At 42.0% G+C, this 24,068-nt stretch overlaps 1 protein-coding gene across 1 annotated transcript in view; it reads left to right on the top strand.

The window, feature by feature from the left end:
- lamb2l (laminin, beta 2-like) overlaps positions 1-23,444 on the top strand; it is a 36,579-nt gene extending 13,135 nt beyond the window's left edge. The window contains exons 6-34 of the mRNA XM_063016037.1: positions 389-452; positions 548-750; positions 1,385-1,505; positions 1,609-1,797; positions 2,665-2,844; positions 2,953-3,065; positions 4,139-4,218; positions 5,156-5,312; positions 6,630-6,764; positions 7,465-7,626; positions 7,927-8,048; positions 9,155-9,275; positions 10,221-10,413; positions 10,893-11,036; positions 11,134-11,365; positions 11,453-11,616; positions 11,918-12,142; positions 14,226-14,440; positions 14,541-14,637; positions 14,725-15,097; positions 15,705-15,889; positions 16,716-16,963; positions 17,450-17,665; positions 18,638-18,782; positions 18,980-19,187; positions 19,524-19,665; positions 21,652-21,828; positions 21,919-22,078; positions 22,970-23,444. Coding sequence (XP_062872107.1) covers positions 389-452; positions 548-750; positions 1,385-1,505; positions 1,609-1,797; positions 2,665-2,844; positions 2,953-3,065; positions 4,139-4,218; positions 5,156-5,312; positions 6,630-6,764; positions 7,465-7,626; positions 7,927-8,048; positions 9,155-9,275; positions 10,221-10,413; positions 10,893-11,036; positions 11,134-11,365; positions 11,453-11,616; positions 11,918-12,142; positions 14,226-14,440; positions 14,541-14,637; positions 14,725-15,097; positions 15,705-15,889; positions 16,716-16,963; positions 17,450-17,665; positions 18,638-18,782; positions 18,980-19,187; positions 19,524-19,665; positions 21,652-21,828; positions 21,919-22,078; positions 22,970-23,106 — 4,908 coding nt within the window. The 3' untranslated portion in view covers positions 23,107-23,444. The remainder of the gene's footprint in view (positions 1-388; positions 453-547; positions 751-1,384; positions 1,506-1,608; positions 1,798-2,664; positions 2,845-2,952; positions 3,066-4,138; positions 4,219-5,155; positions 5,313-6,629; positions 6,765-7,464; positions 7,627-7,926; positions 8,049-9,154; positions 9,276-10,220; positions 10,414-10,892; positions 11,037-11,133; positions 11,366-11,452; positions 11,617-11,917; positions 12,143-14,225; positions 14,441-14,540; positions 14,638-14,724; positions 15,098-15,704; positions 15,890-16,715; positions 16,964-17,449; positions 17,666-18,637; positions 18,783-18,979; positions 19,188-19,523; positions 19,666-21,651; positions 21,829-21,918; positions 22,079-22,969) is intronic.
- Positions 23,445-24,068: the final 624 nt, after the last annotated feature.

A 24,068-nucleotide genomic window follows, 5' to 3' on the forward strand; every position in this document is an offset into this window, starting at 1 on the left:
CTAGGCTACACTAAACAAAATTGTATTTCTGCATGTTCCATCTGGTTTGGAAGCTTGGGTCAGAGTGCAGGGTCAGCCATTGTACAGCGCCCATTGAGTCAAGAGGGTTAAGGGCCTTGCTCAAGAGCCCAACAGTAGCTGAATGGCAGAGATAGAATTCGACCCCAACCCTTTTGATTGATAGCCCAAAGATGTATCCACTTGGCTTCCACTGTCCTAATTATATGCATCCAACCACCAAATTTTGGAGCAACAATTTGAGGAAGGCCCATTCCTGTATTAGCATGAATGTATCCCTGAACACCTTGGGAATGTGTCGCACCTTAAAACCTAAATATATGACATTATAGAAACAAACTCATATGATTATGATTTGTCTTTGTCTTAGGTCATTTTTAAAGTGCTTGATCCAGCAATCCCAGTCAGTGACCCGTATAGTTCTAATATTCAAGGTGAGTGCTGCTGTTGTTTAATAATAAGAATAAAAAGTGTTTAACTGATGGATATACCTGTACATCGATGACAATAATGGGTTCTTCCGTTTCAGACCTGTTACACATCACTAACTTGAGGATTAACTTCACTAAACTACATACTCTCGGTGATAACCTGCTGGATCGGCGTCCTGATGTGCTGCAAAAGTACTACTACGCTATTTATGAGCTGGTGGTGCGTGGCAGTTGCTTCTGCTATGGCCATGCATCTGAGTGCGCCCCAGTTCCAGGAGTACATGCTAGGGAATTGGGCATGGTGGGTTGGCAATGTTATTTTTTATTATTGATATTATACATTTTAAAACAAATTTACAGCAACTGTATCAATACCTCCAAATTTTTTACACTCGCCGTTCAGGTTGTGCAGCGGTAAAATACGCTAGCACACCAGAGCTGGGATTTCGAATATATCGTATCGAAGCTCAACTCTGCCATCCGGCTGGGCTGGGCGGCTATATGAACAACATGTAGCTGTTGTACATACAGGGTTAGGGAGCCGGATAGGGACCTCATAACTGATGCTGTCTGTACAGAGTAGAGGAATAATTCTGATCAGGGTGTGGCTTTCCGTGCACAGGGCTGATTCGCATATGAATCCGGCTGGTGCAGGTGAAAAAATGCAGTCGGCTACTGCTCACGTGTCAAAGGGGGCGTGTGTCAGTTTGCTCTCCTCAATCAGGGGTGGGGGTCAGCACCAGTAGAGAGGAAGCATAACGCAGTTGGGTAAAAATTGGACGCGCTAAAAATCGGGAGAAAAAGGGAAAAAATGCATTAAAAAATCAATTAACACTCGCTTATATTTGGGCAACATGGTACAGTTGCTGTGGTAACTTTTATAAGAATAAAGTTGACTTAAGTAGTAAAAATACAACTTTGTTGTAATTGGTTAGATTCACGGGCACTGTGTGTGTAAGCATAACACAGTTGGGCTGAATTGCGAGCGCTGCAGAGATTTCCACCACGACCTGCCCTGGAGACCGGCTGAAGTCAATAACCCTCACACCTGCAGAAGTAAGATACATCCATTCATTCAAATCCATGTATGATTTTTTAAGATCTCTCCAGTGAGTGAATGATGTAATTAGTAAGTCCGCTTTACATTTTCTTAAACCAGTGTGCAACTGTAACGGTCATTCCAACAAGTGTCACTTTGACATGGCGGTGTATCTGTCCACGGGGAACGTCAGCGGAGGCGTGTGTGATGACTGCCTTCACAACACCATGGGACGTAACTGTGAAACCTGCAAACACTTCTACTACCAAGATGCGACCAGAGACATCCGAGACCCGGCCGCATGTATTCGTAAGTAACATCAGCCGGTTCCTTATGATGTACAAAAGTTGGGACAGTAGATAAAACACAGTTAAATGAAATTTTATGAATACAGCATAGAAAAAGAGATTTTATGTTTTACCAGTAGTTTATGGGCAAAAACAAATCCAACATTCATCATATACTGTATTTGTCATACATTCATATACACTTTGTTTCTTAATGCACTATTGAAAAAAGCCAATAGAATTGCATTAAAAACCAACATGCTTTTTTAAATTACTATAAGCACATGGGCTGAGGAAAACTTGTTAGTAAACACATTAAAATTGCACCTACAAAAAATCGTTTTTGGAAATAATAGATGATTTGTTCTCTGGGTCAAAGACAAAAAGGACCAATTCGATTTGGGATATCCCTTCTTGCTTCTGCAAGACAATACCAAGCCACATGCAGCACATTACAACAGCATGGCTTCATAGGAAGAGTGCAGGTGCTAAACTGACCTGTCTGCAGTCCAGACAATTCCATTAATAATGTGTGGTTTACAGTGGCTGCTGTAGCCCAGTGGTTAAGGTACTGGTCCAGAAATCAGAAAATTGCAGATTCAAGCCCCACCAGTGCCAGGTTGCCACTGTTGGGCCCTTGAGCTAGGCCCTTATCCCTCAGTTGCTTAGATTGTATACTGTCACAACTAAGTAGCTTTGGATAAAAGCAGCTGCTAAATGTAAATGTAATACATTTTCCATTGTATACAGGTCAAAAAGGTTTTGCTAATTATTACTGTCCATGTTTTATTCCTCCTATAGTCCCAGCTTCTTTGGAATTGGGTTTGTATGCTGTTTACATCAATACACCTTGTGTGTATGTGTTGTTGTTTTTCTTTGCTGTGTGCAGCGTGTGACTGTGACCCGGTGGGTTCCCTGGATGGAGGTATATGTGACAGTTTTACTGATCTGAATCTGGGTATGATTGCTGGTCAGTGTCGCTGTAAGCCCAATGTCAGAGGCCAGCGCTGTGACTACTGCAAAGAGGGACACTACGACCTCAGCCAGGAGGACCCACTCGGATGCCAACGTAAGTCTGTGTGTGCGTAAATGCACAGGTTCACACCATGGCCAGTTATGAGCTCAGTTCTTTCATTTCAAATACATCAACTGATTTATACTGTTATGTTGTTTGCAGCATGTAACTGTGACCCTCGTGGCATAACTATGATGGAAACATCATGTGATCAAATCACCGGGGAGTGCTCATGCAAGAGATATGTGACGGGACGCTACTGCAACCAGTGCTTTGTAAGAATCTTTCATCAGTACACAAGTTACCATGAAAAACACCTGAAAAACAACAGCAACATTACTGATATTAGAAATAATAGCATGTTCTCTAGACAAAATAGTAAAAAGAACTTCCCAATTCCCAAGTTCAAACTCCAGAGTCTCACGTTATGGGTGTGTCCTAATGAAAATGCCATGGGTAGTGCATTGGAAGCCATGCACTAAAAAGGATGCAAAAAGTGCACCAGTGCATTAAAATATCTCAGAGAGGCCGCTCAGGTGGCGCAGCGGTAAAAACACATGCTGGAACACCAGATCTCGAATACATCATATCGAGTCTCCCTACTGGCTGGGCTGAGCGGCCACATGAACAACGATTGGCCTGTTGTTCAGATAGGGGTGGGATATTAAGCCGGATAGGAACTCTCTAATAACTAATGCAATTACGACCTCTGCTGGCTGGTTGATGGCACGTGCACAGAGACGGGTGCTGTCAGGGTGTGTCTCTCCTTACACAGTGCTGATCCGTATTGCACTCGTCAAAGTGTAGGTGACAAAATGCATACAGCTGCTGCCCACGTGTCGGTGGGGGCGTGAGTTAGCTTCGTTCTCCTCAATCAGAGCGGGGATTGGCATTGGTGGAGAGGAAGCATGACGCAATCGGGCAATTGGACGCACTAAAAGGGAGAAAAAGGGGAGAAAATGCATAAACAAAATATATATATAAAAAAAAGTCTCAGAGAGAATTGAATCAAACAGTAAGTCAATTTGTGAAATGTTAAGTATTACTTGGGGCTGTTTCGCTAATTGTAATGTATTACTACAGATCACTTCTGCCCTTTAAGACTATACCAAGTGTGGTCCCACTGTAGTCAGTTCATAATTTGGTAAATATGGTTGATCAATTGTGATTAATTCTATTAATTTGTGCTATTAAGGCTTAGCTCAAGAAGCTCAAACATAATAGAATTCATGATAGGTTTATGTTATATATCTCAATGGGCATATATATATACATATATGTCATTGGGACTTGTTATGATTTTTCACATGCTAATGAAAACCGTGTGTGTGTGTGTGTGTGCATGCAGCCAGAGTTCTGGGGACTCGGTTATGACCTTGAAGGCTGCAGATACTGTGATTGTGACTTTGGTGGAGCATACAGCCAACAGTAAGTGACTTTATCCTGGGTGTATGAGTGTGTGCTAGTCTGCATTTGTTTGGCTATGTTCCCACTGTAAGATCAGTTCCAGTTTTATGCTCAGATCTTATCGTGTGTGTGTTTAGGTTGTTCATATTTCCACTGATGCATTTGGGCGGTGCAGTGGTAAATTATGCTAGCCCACTACTGCTGGCTAACAAAATGATGAGTTCAACTCTGTGATTTTTAGTGAACTAATAGGTCTACAATTAGTGGTGCATTTGGACCACATATATCTATGAAACTGTTGCACAAGCCTTAAAGTGCAATTTACATGCCATTTACATAAAAAGACGCAATGGGCAGTGTGTGTGAAAATCAAGGGTAAAGAGTGCCTTATTATACACTACTCAGAAAAATGAAGGGAATAACACCGTCAGTTAAACTAATATGGTGATATTAATCCATCTAGTTAGGAAGCATAAGCAATTGTAAATTAGTTTGACTTGCTTTGGTAAAAAGCTCTGTGATGGATTGGCGCCCTGTCCAGATTATTCCTGTTGTGTGCCCATTTGTGCTTTGTGGAGGTGGATCTACCACGACCAGACCAGAGTACATCCCACCATTAACTTCATTTTAATTTGCTTCATTTATTAGCAAATTTGGGCGGCATAGTACACGATGGGTAGCACTGTTTCCTCACAGCAAGAAGGTCCTGGGTTCGATTCCCAGGTGGAGCAGTCCAGGTCATTTCTGTGTGAAGTCTGTGTGTGTTTCCTTCAAGAGCTTTGTTTTACTCCCACAGTCCAAAGACATGCAAGTGAGGTGAATTGGAGATTGTCCATGACTGTGTTTGACATTAAACTTGAACTGATTAACCTGTTCTGTCATGAATGTAACCAAAGTGTATAAAAACATGATGTTAACATCCTAATAAATAAATAAATTAATACTCTGGTGTTCACAGGTGCAGGATGGACAACGGTCAGTGCGAGTGTCGACCTAACCTCATTAGTCGACAGTGCTCCGAGGTGCAGCCTGGTTATTTCTGTGCAGCTCTGGATTACTACACATATGAAGCTGAGAGGGCGGTGAGCCACTATCCTGATAGCCCAGATCTACCTGTGAGTATCCCATACTGACATTTCTTAATGTTGACTTAAAGCAATAACATTTTCCCTGTGTATATTTGTCAACCAAGACATGATGGCACCTTAGTTTTGCTTCTTTAGGTTAGCTCTAGAGCATCAATGCAGATAAGCAAAATACAAGCTTCATCCATCACTGAATCAATAGGTCTTTAATACTAAGACATGCTTGTGCAAAAGAGACAAAACCGCACTTCTTGCCATGTCACCCCTGAATCCACAAGGCAGGTCCAGACACACACAACTATAGAAGACCAAATACTGGAATGCAAACTCAGAGGCAAGCGTATTCCAGAATCAGAAACGTGATGCTTTTTCTCACCTAGGATCAGTATTTATGTGTAGGCTCCAGTGTGTGGGCCCAGTCATGCATGGAGCTCTGCATATGATAGTACATTACACACCGTAGAAATCAGACAATGCTGGTTTATGTAGACAATACACACATACATATGCTGGAGCGGGACCAGACTGTAGCTGAAGTGACCCGGAATAACAGGCAGGAATAGAGGAGATGCCAGCCGTCACACAGATTTAGTCATGCCCGGCTCACACAGAAACACAGTGGAATTCTCCACTCAGATTCTTGCTTTCTCATTTATTCTTTCACTCATTTAGTATGTACTTATCTCCTAGTAAAACACACTCTGTATTTGTGCACATTCCTTTATTGCTTGAGTGACATGTTTCAACCATCCGTAACACATACAGTACCTTAACATGCATTCACATACATTCCTGGTTCTTCTTCATTAGATCTGTATGTAACGACTGTCCTGATCATAATTCTTCACCACCATACATCATCACTTACTGATTTCTTGACTAGAAGACCTTTATTTGTCATGTATACAAATACAGGTGTACAGTACAATTCTTTTTTTGCACATCCCAACTTGTTTGGAGGCTAGGGTCAGAGCGCAAGGTCAGCCATTGTACGGCGCCCCTGGAGCCGAGAGGGTTAAAGGTCTTGCTCAAGGTGTCTTAGCAATTCTCCTTTGACTAAATGGGCACAAATTCCCACCGACAGCTGCGAAAGGGGAACCAACTCCATATTATTGTTTTTTATACAATGTGGCAGAACTAAGAGTCGAACTCTCAACCTTTCGATTGACAGCCCATTATCCAATTACCCAATTGCATTATGTGTCCTCTCTACTGATGTTGACTAGCCTACCGGTAGCAGAGCTGAGATTTGAACTCACAAGATTATAATAATCACAAGACTCTGCCTAGACGACCAGTCATGTTTATAATGAGTTAAGTCTATGGTCTGCTTTTTTTGTTTTTCAGGGCAAGCCTCGTCCTCAGGCTGGGAACGACTGTGCCCAGCACCTCAACAACCAGGTGAGGAGATACAGGCGCCATAAGCACATCGTCCAACAGAGGAGAGCAGTGCTAAGACGCATTCGGCAGCTGCAGCAGACTGTACGTCTTAATTCTTTTCTCTTTTATTTAATATGGCGCATATGGCCTTCAGCAATGTATTAATTAATCAAACCCGGACACATACCATGCATTTAAGTATTTATTAGTATTTTTTTATTTTAAAATTGCTGTTTGTCTGGTTAACACTTTAGCAACATATACCAAAGTTCTTTGTTAGCGCAACAGCCTTTTTTTCTAATTTGCTAACCCACCTTTAAGTTTGAATCTTAGAGGTGCTATCAACCTGACTGGGCATCCAACAGGGACAGTTGGCCATAATTGTATGAAGAGAGTAAACAAAATTGCTTGAAGTCAAGATTTTTTTTCATGCAGTAACACACCAGTCCATTGTGGGAACTCTGCCACCCCCCTCCTCAGACATATAACCAGTCATATTTGTGTAGGTGTCATATCTGTGTAGGTCTGAGGTGAAGATGGCTGAGGCCCAATGATAGTTTGGCTTCAGGGTGTGTTACAGCATTGTGCCCAGTGATTAGGGGGAAACTGGATCCAGTCTGACCCTGACCAGGATACAGCTGTGGTAAAAACATGAAACCTGATGAAGTTATTTCAGAGCCTTGGCCCTATCCTGTTACCTTGAGGATCTCAGAACACTAGCTGGCTTATATAAGTGGAAGATGTAAGGACTTTTTATGGGGTGTGTTGAATGATTCTATTTTACTGTGTTGTGTTTTTCCAGCCTGATGTGACTACTGTACACAGAGAGAGGCAGTCTGGTCAGATGATAACCTGGACAGGTCCGGGCTTTGCTCGCGTTAAAGACGGTGCTGGTCTCGTATTCAACATCGAAAACATCCCGTATGCCATGGAGTATGACATCATGATTCGCTATGAGCCAGAGGTGTGTAAGTCTAACTTTACCCTGATGTTAGTCATGTGTTCTTATGCTTATCTCTGCTAGGTCAGGAATGGACAAGTTATACATGTGGGTACTCATTGTGAAGTCTGGACCCTAATTCAAACCCTAATTAAAATCAGCATCTTTTAGTGACAAATGTGCCTTTTTATTATGGCAGATTATTTATTAGGAATGGGACCAGTAGGTTTGAGACCTTTGTTTGATAGTTGAATGTGACTAAGCCGTGGTGACAGTTGCTTTCAATAAATACAATATTCCTATATTTACACATGTTGCCCACAGTCTACAGAGGACTGGGAAGCCATCGTGAGCATCACATCTGTACACCTTCCCACCAGTTCTCGCTGTGGAAACCTGCTGCCCACTGAGCAGGTCTACACTGTCACCTTGTCACATCACAGGAGGTAACCTCACCCTCATCTGTCTGTGAATGTGTTTACCTGTAGGTTTTTGTGCTTGCTAATTGTAGAGTACTGGGTCTATATGTAAATGTGTGTGGTAGTCACAAATGTGTGTGCCACATCTCTTAACTTTTGATAAGTATTGTCAAAAATTAAAGATCAGCAAAGCTGTTTTGTCCACAGGTTTGGATGTGAATGGATCAGTAGACCATGGTTCCTCCTGCTGCCATGTCCTGCAGCTGTGGTGTCAGGTGGAACTAATTAGACTTAGCTGACAATGAACCACAGGGTATACAAGTGTGTGTATGTATCCCAACATTAGTATCCTCAGTTCCCAAACCATTAAAAAGTGCAGTTATTAGGAAAGGTGATGTAAACTTGGGTAAACAGACATTTTACACTCTATATCAAATGATGTGTAATGATATGTAATCATTGCAGGTGCAGCAGTAAATTATGCTAGCCCATTACCGCTGGTAATCGCCTCACAGCAAGAAGGTCCTGGGTTTGATCCCCAGGTGGAACGGTCCAGGTCCTTTCTGTGTGAAGTTTGCATATTCTCCCTGTGTCTGCGTGGGTTTCCTCTGGATGCTCCAGGTTCCTCCCACAGTCCAAAAACATGCAGTCAGGTTATTGGAGAGACTGAATTGCCCTATAGGTGAATGGGTGTGTGTGTGTATGTGTTTCTGCCCTGCGATGGACTGGCACCCCATCCAGGGTGTTACTGTGTGCCTTGCGGCCATTTAAAAGCTGGGATAGGCTCCAGTCCATGTTAGATGGACTGGCGTTTTTGTGAGAGGTGTGTTACTGCATTAGGTCCAGTGATTCTGGACCCACTGTGACCTTGACCTGGACAAAGCAGTGGTAAAACATGAAAATGAAATAATCATTGCTGTCAAGTTTTATTACTATTTTACCTACTGTCAAAACAACAAACTTATTTAAATTATTTAAATGCTGTCCAATCGGTCAAGACACATCCAGTGAGGTCTATAACAGATCTATAAACTTCAAAAGTATTAAATGCATTAGAATACATTTGTACTGTTTTAGTAGATTGGTAGTTTTGTAGACTACACAGTTAACTAACAGCACTTTATTCCTCACAGGCACGTCCACATGCCCCGGCCGTTCTGCTTCGAACCCAACAACCACTACATGGTGTCAATCCGCTTCCAGCGCCATGCAGTCACTCAGAGACACCTCACTGCCCACATCCTCATCGACTCAGTAAGGACACACATAAAACATGAGTTGTTAATAAATGTAGTTTATGAGAAAAGGATTTTGCTTTGCCTTTCTGCATAAAACAAGTTGGAAGTTAACAGCTTCAATTAGATTAGATCGGATCAGTGCCTAATAGCTAATTCTCTAGTTGCCTATCGCCATCTAGTGTTAGTAGTTATAAGGGTAGTTACTGTATAATGTCATGTTTGTGTGGAATGTTTTTAGTAACCGTCTTATCTTTAATGCAATTCATTGAAAAAGAAAATGAATCATGGGTGCACATGTACTGCAGCAGTAAAATACACTAGCTCACTACTGCTAAGATCCAGGGTTCGAATCTCAGCTGTGCGATCTCTGTGCTATGTGGTGCTTGCCATTGGGAGGTACACTTGTCAGTGCGCTCTCAGTGCAAATTAGATGTGTGCATCAGAATGATCTGCTGTAGCAAGCATAGAAAAGAAGAATAAATAAAAAAAATAAAAATAAAAAACGAATAAGAAGAATATAAAATACGATTCTTAGGTTAATAAATCATATATTAAAGTTTTTAGGTTAGCTGGTGCAGTCGTCTCACCACAAGAAGGAGAGCCTGGGTTTAATTCCCCAAAGGTCAGAGTCCTTTCTAGCATAAAAAGTCAAAGCTCCAAGCAGATTTGTGACATAATTAAAATAATGAATATGCTTCTTAAGGATTATCAAAAGCGACTGAATGATATGAACAGGGCACAAAACTAAATAGCAGATGTACTATTGTGTATATACTGTATATATGACCCAGCAAATTTTGTCATATTCTTCGAAATTCCAACTTAATAAAAGAATGTATTTCAATTAGTTAGTTACAAAAAAAGGCAGACGCAGAAATCAACGCCTAGTACAAATGTATTTAAATGTTCGACCTCAGCTCTTCCCTGCACTTATCTTTTTTCCTCTATCTGCCCTTTCTAGCTCGTGTTAATTCCCCGGTATGAGGAGCTTCCAGGATTCCTGGGTAATGACCCAGTGGCAGTGCACCGCCGGGAGTCGATGGTGCGCTATATGTGTGTGGATTCCTTCATGGCAATGCCAATGCCGACTTTGGCTGATATGTGTATTAAATACATCTGCAGCATCTCAGCTATTATGCACGATGGAGCACTACGTGAGTATTTTAGTATGACGGCTCAGGGGTCAGACGTTTTAAATAGGATTGGTTAAAGCCACAAACAATCATTTATGGGAATTTTTCTTATTTGTCTAGTAAAATGATTAACCTGATGGAGTTGAGACTGTTTTTAGCTGATAAAATCAATATTAATATTACAGTTTATAATATTTCAGTATAGTTTTTTTCTGGAACAATGACATTTGGCTTTTGAATTATTACTATTATTATTATTATTATCTTTAGGCAACTAGATTGGGATAAAATTGCAAAAAAAATGTGTGAGGTCAAACACAGATGTTGGACAAGAATGACATTCCAGTTCATCCCAAAGGTGTTTAGTGGGGTTGAGATTGGGGGTCTGTGTAGGCCACTGGGGTTCTGTTAGCAAGGGTGTGGCTACATACTTTTGGCCATGTACTATAGCTATTATGCTGATATTTCTGTTTAATAACTCCTGTTTATTTCCTGTATAGCATGTCACTGTGACCCTCAAGGATCATTAAATATAGAGTGTAAAAAGATCGGAGGTCAGTGTCTCTGTAAACCCAACGTGATTGGACGGACTTGTAACCAATGCGCTCCGAGAACTTACGGATTTGGACCCTATGGTTGCGCTGGTATGGCTGCACTCATTTTTCTTTTAAAAATAATAATGTTAGATATCATAATACACAAAGTTCAGTTACACCGGTACACATCTTTTGTTTTCTTCAGCTTGTGACTGCAACCATGACGGCTCGACCAGGCAGCAGTGCGACCCAGTTACAGGTCAGTGCCCGTGCAAGCCAGGAGCCCATGGTCGGCAGTGCTCTGAATGCCAGCCTGGACACTGGGGCTTTCCAAACTGCAGGCCATGCCAGTGTAATGGACATGCAGAGACCTGTGACCACCACACTGGCACCTGTCATGGGTGCAGAGACCACACAGCAGGTCATCACTGTGAGAGGTTGGTCATAACATCATGACGTTCAGTATCAGTTGATTTCTGCCATTAAAGGCAATAAAGCATGTATGGGGTTTTTTTTCACTTTAGGTGCGTAAATGGATATTATGGTAACCCCGTGCTGGGCTCAGGAGAACACTGCCGACCCTGTCAGTGTCCTGGTACCCCAGAGAGTGGGCATTCCCATGGAGAATCCTGTCACATGGAACCAGCATCTAACCAAGTCATCTGCCAGTGCAGACAAGGATACACAGGTCAGCTTCATCATTGTGCTTCGTCATCCAGTTCATCCCAAAGGTGTTCAGACAGGTTAAGATTGGGGGTCCGTGTAGGCCACTGGAGCTCCTCCATTAAACCAAATCTGTTAGCAAAGGGTGTGGTTGAAACGAATGAACTCAACGAGAATGGTGGCTATGTACTGTAGCCATTACACAGCGCTCTACCAGCTGTGCCACCCAGCTGCTAATGATCTTGTGTGCATCATGCATTAGGAGATTGTTACTTAATTAACCTCATTATCAAATTCTGCTATTAACACAGCATTGTTATTCTCAGGATCCCGCTGTGATCGCTGCGCTCCTGGATACTATGGTAACCCAGAGCAAGCAGGTGGAGAGTGCCGGCCATGCCAGTGTAATGGAAACATCGTGGCTGAGGACCCTGACTCCTGTGACCCCCGCACAGGAGAGTGCCTGAAGTGCCTCTATAACACGGATGGGCCTTCCTGCTCCGAATGTAAGCCTGGCTACTTTGGCAATGCACTGGCCCGGGACTGTAGATGTAAGTACAACTGAAAACATTTTGATGTTTGAATTGGGCCTTTTCAGACAAAAGAACATTTGTGTGGCACCCAGGTGGCACAACGGGATATTCTGCTAGCACACCAGCACTGAGATTCTGAACACCCCGGTTCACACCCAGCAGACTTGATGGCCAATTTTGTCTGCTGCAGGCTCTGACAAACGTACCCGCTAGATGGTGCCCAGCCGCCTGGTAGCAGCACTGAGATTCTGAACCCCCCTGGTTTGAATCTCAGCTCTGCTACCGGTCAGCTGTGCGCCATCTAGCAGGCACAATTGACAGTGTCTGCAGCAGACATAATTGGCCATCGAGTAATACTAATAAAGTGGATTAATAATTATAAATGCTGTGCCAAGGACCCTGGTTAGCAGCCAGAGGGGCCTGTACAGAAGTGGACAAGTATTATGAGCGAATCCATCTAGGCACGTGCGAAAAAGAAGAGGTCGAGGGACTGCGCACTCGTCGAATGGGGTGTGGACCTGGCAAATTTACCTTCCTCGAATGCAATCGGTATCCCCGCAGCGAAAGACTAACTGGCTATGCAAAATCGGGAGAAAAAGGGAGAAAATGCATGTGAGGTTAAGACACCCTGGTTTACCCTATCTCACAATCGATGTTCCATGTAATACCCAATGTGTTCAGTAGGGTTGAGGTCAGGGCCCATCCCTGGGAAACACTAATTGCTAGAAGATGTATCTAAGTCGGGAGAATATGATTCGGTATATATAATTGATTTCATCCACCTGTTAGCAATGGGTGTGGTCAAAACACCCACATACTTTTAGGCATTCAGTGTACGTTACATGCTTTTGACTTCAACCTTAATATTTAAAACTAGGGATGTCCCGATCCGATCTCAAAGATCGGGATCGGGGCCGATCAAGGCATTTTTAACTGATCGGAAATCGGCTTTACTAATGTCGATCATAACCCGATCTTTTGTTTTACGTCAGCATGTCCGCTGTGTGGAAATACTTTAAATTGGAAAGTGAAACGAGTCCAACAGTGAAGTGTAATGTCTGCACTGTGAGCGTTTCACGAGGCGGTAGGAGCAGAGCTCCGTTCATTACTGTAGAATTTTACTGTTTATATGGTGTGTGAGTCGAGGATCACTCTGGTTTACAAAACAATAACTTTTAATATGTTGTATGAAAACTTATATGAGTATGAAAACTTCAGGACCATAACATACAGCTTTTACGAGTTTACGTGTTACAAGACTGAACGACATCTCAGTATCAAGCGCTCTGATTGGCTTAGTTATGTAACCGAGCGTCGTAGTGATGCACTCGCTTAATAAAGAAATAAATACACGGTATATTCACTAATTGTCGGGAGCAAAACACTTTATTAACTTCTTCTGTTACTGTACTGAATAGCGGACAGCTAGAGCCGAGCACGCTATCCCATGCACTATGGAAGCCCCAAAGGGTCAAAACACACTCACTTTGCGTAGACCCGTCCATCAAACCACTGTCACAATACAAGCACTTTAAGAACGGTCTTTCCTTCATAACAAAAGAGTGACTTTCCATTTTATTTTAGTATTCAGGTTTTACTGTAATGCTGTTAAGTAACTTATTTGTTTTTTTATATTCAAGTTAAGCTGTTACACCACTTGTGAGTGGAGATTTTTGTTCATTTTTAGTGTATCACTGCATTAAACAGAATTATGTTCTTTGAATATAAAGTTCAAAGTGAAACTGTAATTATCTCACTTCATTTTTACTACAATGCTGCACTAGGTTTGTTTACTTTTATTTTGTAAAAGAACATTAAGCAATAGTTTGGATGCAGGCAATTTTTTTCCTACAGCACTGCAGAGCTATTCAGTTGTTAAACATGTACATTGGATTAATTTGAATAACTGTAATGTACTTGAAGTGTGCACTGTGTGAACAGTATTATCTAGTTCTTATCTAGACAATATCTAGAAAATACAAGTATCGGTTTGAGAATCGGTATCGGATCGGGATCAAAATTAAAGATCGGGAACAAAAAAACGTGATCGGGACATCCCTATTTAAAACATTATAATATATTTTCTTTTTCGTCCGTCCAGGTTGTACGTGTATGAATTTGGGGACGGATCCGTCATATTGCAGCGATGAAAAGTGCTACTGTGACAAGCAGACCGGTGCTTGCCCCTGCCGGCCCAATGTCGTAGGCCATAACTGTGATGAGTGTGCTCCCAATCACTGGAACCTGGGCATGGATGGTGGCTGTGAAGCCTGTAGCTGCCACCCAGAAAACTCCCTTGCCGAACACTGCAACTTGGTACCTCTAAGCATATTTGATCTACTGAACAGTGTTGGAGAGCAAAGATTCACACCCTAAAAACTCATTTTTGTCTTTTGTGTTCTTTTTTTGTGTGTAGCTAACTGGTCAGTGCCACTGCCGGCCTGGATTCGGAGGAAAGCAGTGTACCGAGTGTGAGCAGTTCCACTGGGGGGATCCGAACGTACGCTGCGAGGGTAAGACGTACAAAATGATACTCCAAACCAAAGCTGACCTCATGTCTTTTCCTTGATCTTTACTGTCTTGTGTTTCTGTTTGGGCAGAATGTACATGTGACCAGTACGGATCAGAGAGCCCTCAGTGTGACCGAATCACAGGAAAGTGTGAATGCAGAGAAGGGGCTACTGGGCAGCGCTGTGACCAGTGTGACCGGGGCTATACTGGAACCTTTCCTTACTGTGTCCCCTGCCATCCCTGCTTTAACCTATGGGACAACATAGTATCGCAGGTCAAGAAAGATTTGGAAAGAATCCAAAACAAAATAAAAAAAATCCTTGAATTGGGTGAAGTGCCTGGCATGGGTGATGCCCGCATAAGAGAGCTGGAGCGAAAGCTAGCTGAGGTCCAGCAGCTGCTGCAGAATGAGGAAGGAGGCAAGATGTATCAGCTGATCAACCAGAGCGTCGATGACTTACGGTAAAGCAGTTAGAACAAGCTGCCACTAGAGAGCAGTGCTGTACCGCACTGATTCTCTGCTGGTCTTGCCTCAGTTAAGATAAAATACACAATTATGCTTATATTTTAAGGCACTTGTGAATAATGTAGCATGTAAAATGACACTAGTGGACGCAATAGTCATCCAAAAAGTGTCTTGTCAAGTTGTCAACAATACAACAAAAAACATGTCAAAAAGTATGTAGACACCTGACTATGTACCCATTCAGTCAGTGTATTAGTCTGAGTCTCCAGGTGGAAGTGCTTCTTTTTGTAATGGTTTCTTCCTCACAGATTTGCTCATCTGGTAGAAACCTAATTATCTCTTGAAACCGTGATGCCAAGCTTAATTTGGTCTGCATGATCTTCATCTTTTTCTGGATACTCAGTCGGAATCGCTGCACTTTTAAGCCATCGTGCAGGTGTGGGGCTAAACCTGACACCTCAGTGGCAAGGCATTTTCTATTTCATTACATATGCACCTAGTTTATCATGCGTCCTTGATTTTTAGAAGTTAAAAAGCAATGCTCTACAGGGTAAATTCAACTTCACAATCTTATTTTAATCTTATCTTATTTCTTTGGTGCAGGGCTGAGATAGCGTTCACCGACGGCCGATTGATGAGCGTTGCTAAAGAACTACAAAACACAACAAAGCACAACAGATTCCTGAAACAGAATTTAACATCGATGGAGCAGGAGCTTAAGGACCTGAACAACAGCTTGACTCATTTGCAGAAAGAACTAGAGAACTACATCAGTGGTGGAATCGCAGGTAAACCGTTGAAGCTTTTTGTTGGATGTTTATGCTTGTAATGAGATCACAATTATTGAATGACATTGTATTCACACTGTGTGCTGTTCTGGTATGAGTGTATCAGGTGCAGTAGTGTTGTTGGGATTTTTAAATGCTGTTTAAATTTTGTGGTCTTTTTATTAGGAATACATATCCTGTATTGTACACCTACCTTTTTTTCTTTTTCATGCACAGTGGATATGTTTTGATCCGCTAGTCTTTTCTCAATGGACACTTTTTCCATCATGGTATACAGTTGGCTTTATGTTTTAAGTTGAAGTACATTTCTCCTCCCAGCATTAAAATTGAGGTGTATAAAATCTCGTTAACACTGCTGCACTATTATATTACTATTACATAACTATTATAATGAGTAATTGAATGTCCACACGGTTTAGATGTAGCTTAATTTATTAATGATGGTATGTACCAGAGGGCGGCACGGTGGCACTGTCGCCTCACAGCAAGAAGGTCCTCTGTTCGATCCCCAGGCGGGGCGATCCGGGTCCTTTCTGTGTGGAGTTTGCATGTTCTCCCCGTGACTGTGTGGGTTTCCTCCCGGAGCTCCGGTTTCCTCCCACAGTACAAAAACATGGATAGGAAATCAAATGGTTGTCCGTATAGGCACTTTGATTTCTATATACCTACCAAAAGCATGCAAAAAGTAGATTGACTGACTGACCATGAGTGAGTTAGTGTTGCTGATGTGTGTGTAAAATGTCTGGTCCCCCTTTGACCAGTGTAAAGCTCATCATGTTCAATATTCAGACAAACACTGATCACCCTTTTTCCTATCAATTTTCAGATTCATTCGACAAAGTGCAAAAGTACTACCAGGAGTCTCTGGATGCTGAGCAGCGCAGCAACGCTTCTGTTTATGGGCCTCAGAGTCCAGTGGAGCAATCAAAACATACACGCAACATCACTGAGACCCTGATAGATCAGAAAAAGGATACGTTTATGCGTACAGTCACTGCCCAGAAGAAGTCCTTGTCAGAACTGGAGAAAAAAACCAATGATATGAATGAGGAGGTCAATCATCTGAGTGACAAAGTACGTGCTTATGAGTATGAGTGTGTTTTTTCTTAACCTGTGTTAAAAAGGCAGAAGGTGCATGGCTACACTTTCTTGACTCTTAGGTGTGAGTGGCTAATTACAACCCTGAAATGTATTTATTTAAAAAATGTCATATTATGCATGTCATACCTGCAAACATATGACTACAGTTTACAGTTATGAACCATAATATTAGAAGATTGTGCATGGCATTGTCAGACCAATAGTACCGCCTCTGAAACAGTGATGCCTTTTGGGTGGTTAAGGCACCAGAGCAAGCAGAGAAAAATACAGAGAGACTAGCCCATCCTGTCCCATGTCAGGGGTTGTGAGTTAGGCTGGGAATTGGACCTGACTAAATTGAGGGGCAATGGCTTACGTTGTATAATAAACTGCTCAGATCTCTGCTATGAAGGGTAGACAGATATATTGGACAAGGCTCAAGCTTTCACCTTCATTGTGTCTTTCCGGCTGGATTTGCAGGTGTGTGGCGGCAGGGGCAATGTGACTGCTGAAGGTACGTGCCCGGACGACCCATGTGGAGGTGCTGGTTGCAGCGATGGTGATGGCACTCTGCTGTGTGGAGGAGCACTGTGCAACGGGACTGTTGGGGAGTCCCTCAGAGCACTGCAGAAAGCTGATGATGTCACCAAGAACCTGACAGCCGTCAGTGAGGACCTCATGAACGTAGCCAGAAGGGTGAGTGAGCAAGTGTCTGTTAATGCATTCTTTATAAGAAATACAAAAACAGCCTACACTAAATCTAAAATATGGGAGGAAATAGTATTAATACATTTCTTTATACCATTGAGGGTTTTCCTTTCCTTAGTATTTCCCCTGTTTCTTCATATTTAGATATATCCAATTTGCCAGTGCACTTACGACCCTTCATTCAGGACACTCAGACAGCAGTATATTTGGTCAGGAGCTATTGCAGGGCAAGGAAGTGGCTCAACTAAGGCCTTTTTCCTTTCCTCGACACAACTAGTGTCCATAGAGCACCCAGTCAAGCTGGTGGCACTACTAATATTAGAACCCACTTGTCTGCAATAGTGTGCCTGCACGTTAGAGTGCTGTATCGTCCCAAATATGTGTTTCTATCATTTAATCACTAAAAAAGCTCAAGACTATCATGACATAATTGTTCCTTGCAAGTGTACGTATACTGTGTCTATGTACACTAAATGGCCAAAGATATGTAGACACCGCTCCTTTTATACTGGTATATAAAGTTAATTGTATAAAAAACAGGTTTATGTGGTTCCTACTTTGTGGCAACCGTTTGGGAAAAGTCGTTTTCTTTTCCCCTGTGCACAAAGTAAGATTCATAATGACAACTTAGGTGTGGAAGAACTCCAATGGCTCACACAGAGCCCTGACCCCAACCTCACTAAACACCTTTGGGATAATTTGGAACATCAATTACAAACCAGGTCCGACATTAGTGCCTTACCCCATTAATGCTCTTTCCACTGAATGGGCTCCACTCCAAAATCTTGTGAAAGGTCTTTCTAGAAGAGTGGAGGCTGTTATGGACTCAAGGTGCCAGGAAAGGGGGGCAGCTCTATATTAATACCCATAATTTTCATGAGCAAGTGTCCACATACTTTTGTCTGTGTAGTGTATGTTTGCATATCCCTCTAACACCTATTGTTTTAATCCTTGTCACAGCTACAAGATATCGCCACACTGGCTCAGAATGTAAAATCTCAAGCAATGAACACCCTGGACAAAGCTCAGAAGACGAAAAAGTTCTTTGAGAAGTCCAACAAGGATCTAAAGGATTTCATTCAGAAGATCCGAAACTTTTTAACCGGTCAGTGTTTCTCTGGTTCACTCTGTAGGTATACAATCTGTAAAAGTGTTATTTATCATTTGACTCTGTGGTGTGAACTATGGCTGTTATTTATAACAACAATCATTTATTTGTAATAGTAATAATCATTTATTTAATAAACATATTGTGTACATATTATCATGACTGAGAATTCCGATGTTATGGGTTGTGTTCAGAGGAAGGAGCAGATCCAGAAAGCATAGAGAAAGTGGCACAAGAGGTTCTGGCCATCACACTGCCAGTTAACCAGACTGTGGTGGACCGTATGGTACAGGAGATCAAAAACAACATTGCCAACCTTGCTGATGTGGACACAATCTACAACCACACCAGCAAGCAGATGGCCAAGGCCAAGGAGCTACTCGACAGAGCCAACGATGCCAAGTAAGAACAAACTTTAGGAAAAAAAAACACATAGGCATCATTTTTTATTTTTATCAAGTGCTTCATCCTGGTAAGGGTTGTGGTGGGTCCGGTTCCACCAGGAATACCAAGGACAGGATGGCAATACATTGTAGGGCTTTTGCAATCACCACCCTTCAGACATAGCCAATCACGTCTATGTAGACTCTCAGCATGGCTCAGAATTTAGAATCCCGGGGGTAGTGGACTACCATAATAGACCACCGCTTACTTGTGTTTTAGTATATCAATACCATAGTATTTGAAAATGTGTATTTGGATACAGTGAGTAAGCTAATTTGTCTTGTTTTTGTGTAGGACTCAAGCAGAGGGAATTAGTGACATCATTAATAGGACTAAGGAGGCCATCAACACCACTCAGGAGACGATAGAAAAGGCAGAGAAAGCCATAGAGAAAGCCATGAACAACCTCAACGCAACACAAAACGCTACTGCCATGGTATGCTGTATTCTAGTATTGTTTTAATCAGTCACGTCTCAACATTGGCATTCACAGATGCCATAGTAGGAATGAAATGCCCAGATTTAGTTTTTTCATGATGTATTAGACCATGTCATGTGTGTAATTAATACAGAAATTTGGGTAATCTAATACAAATACATTAATTCAAAGCAAGGGCATAGGAGAGGTGGACACTGTGTGATCAAACTTTCAATTAATACATGAATACTTCAAAATTGTATGTAAATGAACAAAACGTATTTTAAAACATTGTGTGTAAATTTAGCACAAGTGTGTTTTAATGCACCATTAAGTGCACTACTATGCTGTTGGAAATGCAACCACTCGTTTTCTGTGCATTCTTGGAGTGTGTGTAACGGTTTGTGGGCTAGACGGACAGGATGGGCGGACACAAACGCAGAGATGTGTGATAGAAACGATATTTTAATGATAACAAAGACAAGACAGGACACAAAACCAAACACACAACCTATGCTAAGCTAACTAAAGCTAAATTAAACACACAGGAAACCTAAACCCTAAGCTAAACAAGAACTAGACAGGACTAAACAGACTGACAGGCCTAAACAGACTAACAGGGCTAAACAGACTAACAGGACTAAACAGACTGACGGGGCTAAACAGACTAACAGGACTAAACAGACTGACGGGGCTAAACAGACTAACGGGGCTAAACAGACTAACAGGGTAAAACAAAGGCTAAACGGCAGCTAGTACACACAGGCTAACAAACAAGGACTAGGCTAACAGACAGGGGCTAAACAGGGACTAACCTAAACAAGCTAACAAAGCTACACAGGTAAACATGACTAAACAGGCTAGACAAGGACTAAACAGATGAAACATGGAATGAACAGAACTAAACAAGAACTAAACAGACTAAACAAGGCATGAACAGACTAAACAGGCTAACATAACAGGAACAGGCTAAACTGACCGACAGGAGCTAGGAGGAAGGTAAAACAGAGTTACCAGGGGCAAACAGACAGAATTACCAGGGGCAAACAGACAGAATTACCAGGGGCAAACAGACAGAATTACCAGGGGCAAACAGACAGAATTACCAGGGGCAAACAGACAGAATTACCAGGGGCAAACAGACAGAGTTACACTCAATAATCTCCAACCTGCCCATTGCCCCAGCTCTCCTTATAAATGCTCCTTGATGAGGAGCAGCTGGGGCTGATTAGCTCAGGGAGCCAATCACCTGTGAGGCATGGCAGGGGAGTGAGTGTGCACACAGAGAAGAGGGGCGTGGCACACATGAGCACACCGAGGCTAGCAGTGTGACAGTGTGTAGAACAGCATCACTTGCATTAAGCTCCATTAGTGATTTTTAGCTTTTATAGTGATGGTATGGCTTGAACTACTTAATGACTTTAATTGTGTGTTAGAAGTCACACTCAGTCTTTGATCTTTGCTTGCAGTAAGTTTTCTTCACAAATGTGAGTGATACAATGCCATTGTGGAGTTGTAGGGTTGTGATACTTCGAGGGACTTCTTTTTTTATCAACCGCTTTATCCTGGCCGGGGTCATGGTAGGTCCGGTTCCACCAGGAAACACTGGGTGCAGGGCAGAAACACCCTAAAAGAATGCCAATCCATCACAGGGCTTTGACCAGCTCATCACAGACGTAGTAAAACATGTCACAAATAGCACTGTGGTGATGTGAATCTGGAGGGCCACCCAAGTGCCCTGGGAGGGACCTAGATGATTTAGACTAACTGCAATTTAATTTATGTTACTTGCTTTGCTTATAACTAATTAACCATGTGCATAAATGTATTCAAACATAAGCAAACGTATTAGATAAAACACTTGTTTTACTCTGTTTCAGTGACAAGTGGGAAAATGCACAATGAAGTCCCTTGTTTGGAAGAGTTGTACATGCTTATGTAGATATTATTTATGACTGTGACTAATAAATCTTATCTTCTGTCCCCTTAATGCATTTTGTCCAGGTGGAGGACAAGCTTTCAGATTTAGAAGGCAACCTGATGGATGTAATGATGCGTTTGACCAATTTATCCCGGAAGGTGGATGAATTAAAGAATAAGACAGATCAGAACAGGCAGCTGGCACAACAGGCCAAAGTCCTGTCGGAAAATGCCACTCAGGCTGCCTCTGATCTAAACAAGGTGGGTTTGTTACGATGTGTCCCGTACCATCCATGTTTAAATTTTGCAGTTTTATTATATGGTGTGTTTGTGTGTGTGTGTTTGTACCAGGAATTGTCCAAAGTAGAGAGTCGATATAAAGAGCTGAAGGAGAAGGTGGATTCTTTAGGAGACTCATCAGTGAGCAACATTACCCAGAAAGTTATAGACATAAAAAACGAGGCAGAAGCGCTTCTTAAGAAGGCCAACAAGGACATGGAGACACTAAAAAGTATGCTTTTATATTAATGTTATACAATATACACCAATCAGCCATAACATTAAAACCACCTCCTTGTTTCTACACCATTTTATCAGCTCCACTTACCATATAAAAGCACTTTGTAGTTTTACAATTACTGACTGTAGTTCATCTGTGTCTCTACATACTTTTTTAACCTCCTTTTACTCGGTTCTTCAATGGTCAGGACCCCCACAGGACCACCACAGAGCAGGTATTATTTAGGTGGTGGGTCATTCTCAGCACTGCAGTGACACTGGTGGTGTGTTAGTGTGTGTTGTGCTGGCATGAGTGGATGAGACACAGCAGTGCTGCTGGAGTCTGAAAATAGTCCACTTAACAAAAATATCTAGCCAACAGCACCCCATGGGCAGCATCCTGTGACCACTGATGAAGGTCTCAAAGATGACCAACTCAAACAGCAGCAATAGATGAGTGATCGTCTCTGACTTTACATTTACAGGGTGGACCAACTAGGTAGGAGTGTCTAATAGAGTGGACAATGAGTGGACACGGTATTTAAAAACTCAATCAGCGCTGCTGTGTCTGATCCACTCATACCAGCACAACACACACTAACACACCACCACCATGTCAGTGTCACGGCAGTGTTGAGAATGATCCACCACCTAAATAATACCTGCTCTGTAGTGGTCCTGTGGGGGTCCTGACCATTGAAGAACAGGGTGAAAGCAGGCTAAAAAGGTATGTAGAGAAATAGATGGACTACAGTCAGAACTACAAAGTGCTTCTATATGGTAAGTGGAGCTGATAAAATGGACAGTGAGTGTAGAAACAAGGAGGTAGTTTGATAATTTTATGGCTGATTGATGTATGTAGTGTTAAAATACTAGTATAGTAATTTTTCTATTTGTGCTGTAGAGCTGGAACAAAAACTCGAGGAGAATGCGGAGAAGATGAAGCAGCAGAGGATTGAACTGGAGCACTTGGAAAACAATGCTTCATATTTTAAAGAAGTCATCAGAGAAAAAATGGTTTACTTCAGCAACTGTCAGTAACAACAAAACATCATTGAGCACCGTTCAGAATGCTAGAGTTAGTTGAAAAGGATCGGTTTCAGATGTGATTCTTTTTACACTCTTTTACTGGACGTAAAAACATACCACCTCTAAACTGTACGGAATATAAACCGTTCTTGTAATCTGTGACGAGTACATTGTCAGCTTTAGGTGCTCATGACTGTGTTGATGCGGTACATTAATTATAGGGCATTCAGCAAAAGCGGGGAGGGGGGCATTTGGTTACCATGATATGTGTAAAGGTTCTTATATTCATGTAAAAATATCTAAAGCAAATAAATATACAAACAATCATTAAAATATTAAGCGATTGCTCTGTGGACTTAAAAATTTATCTCCACTTTATTCTGGTCTGTGTCACTATGGTTTCCTCGGAAAGACTGGACACATGCCAGGAACACACCCAGGATGGGGTGCCAAGCCATGCAATCTCCTCTAAGCATAGCCAATCGTGTCTGTGTTGGTGTCTGGCTGAGATTCGAACTCAGATCTCAGCAGTAGTGGGCGGACGTGATAGTGTGTTTGTGTGTCAAGTCAAGTCAAGTCAACTTTATTTATATAGCGCTTTTTACAATAGACATTGTCTCAAAGCAACTTTACAAAATCCAGGACCAACAGATACAAAAACCCCTGTGTGTGTGTGTGTGTGTGTGTTTGTGTGGTTTTTCAATTACATCTGACCAGCTTGGATTTTCTTTCCACTTTGCCAAAATAGAATTGTTCAATTTTTTTTCTCTTTACAGACTAACCCTATTTATACAGTGGTGTTAAAAAAAATAGCAGTCCGACACCATTAACCTGATAGCAAAAAAATCACATGAAAGTGTAGTAGAGTAATAAAAACAAAACAAACCCAACAATTAGGACATGCATGCCACACATTCTAAGTAATCGAAGCATTGATTAAAAGGGAGTTATTCAAAATAATAGCAGTGAGGAGT

This window comes from Trichomycterus rosablanca, chromosome 19, assembly GCF_030014385.1.
Source record: "Trichomycterus rosablanca isolate fTriRos1 chromosome 19, fTriRos1.hap1, whole genome shotgun sequence".
Lineage (NCBI taxonomy): Eukaryota > Metazoa > Chordata > Actinopteri > Siluriformes > Trichomycteridae > Trichomycterus > Trichomycterus rosablanca.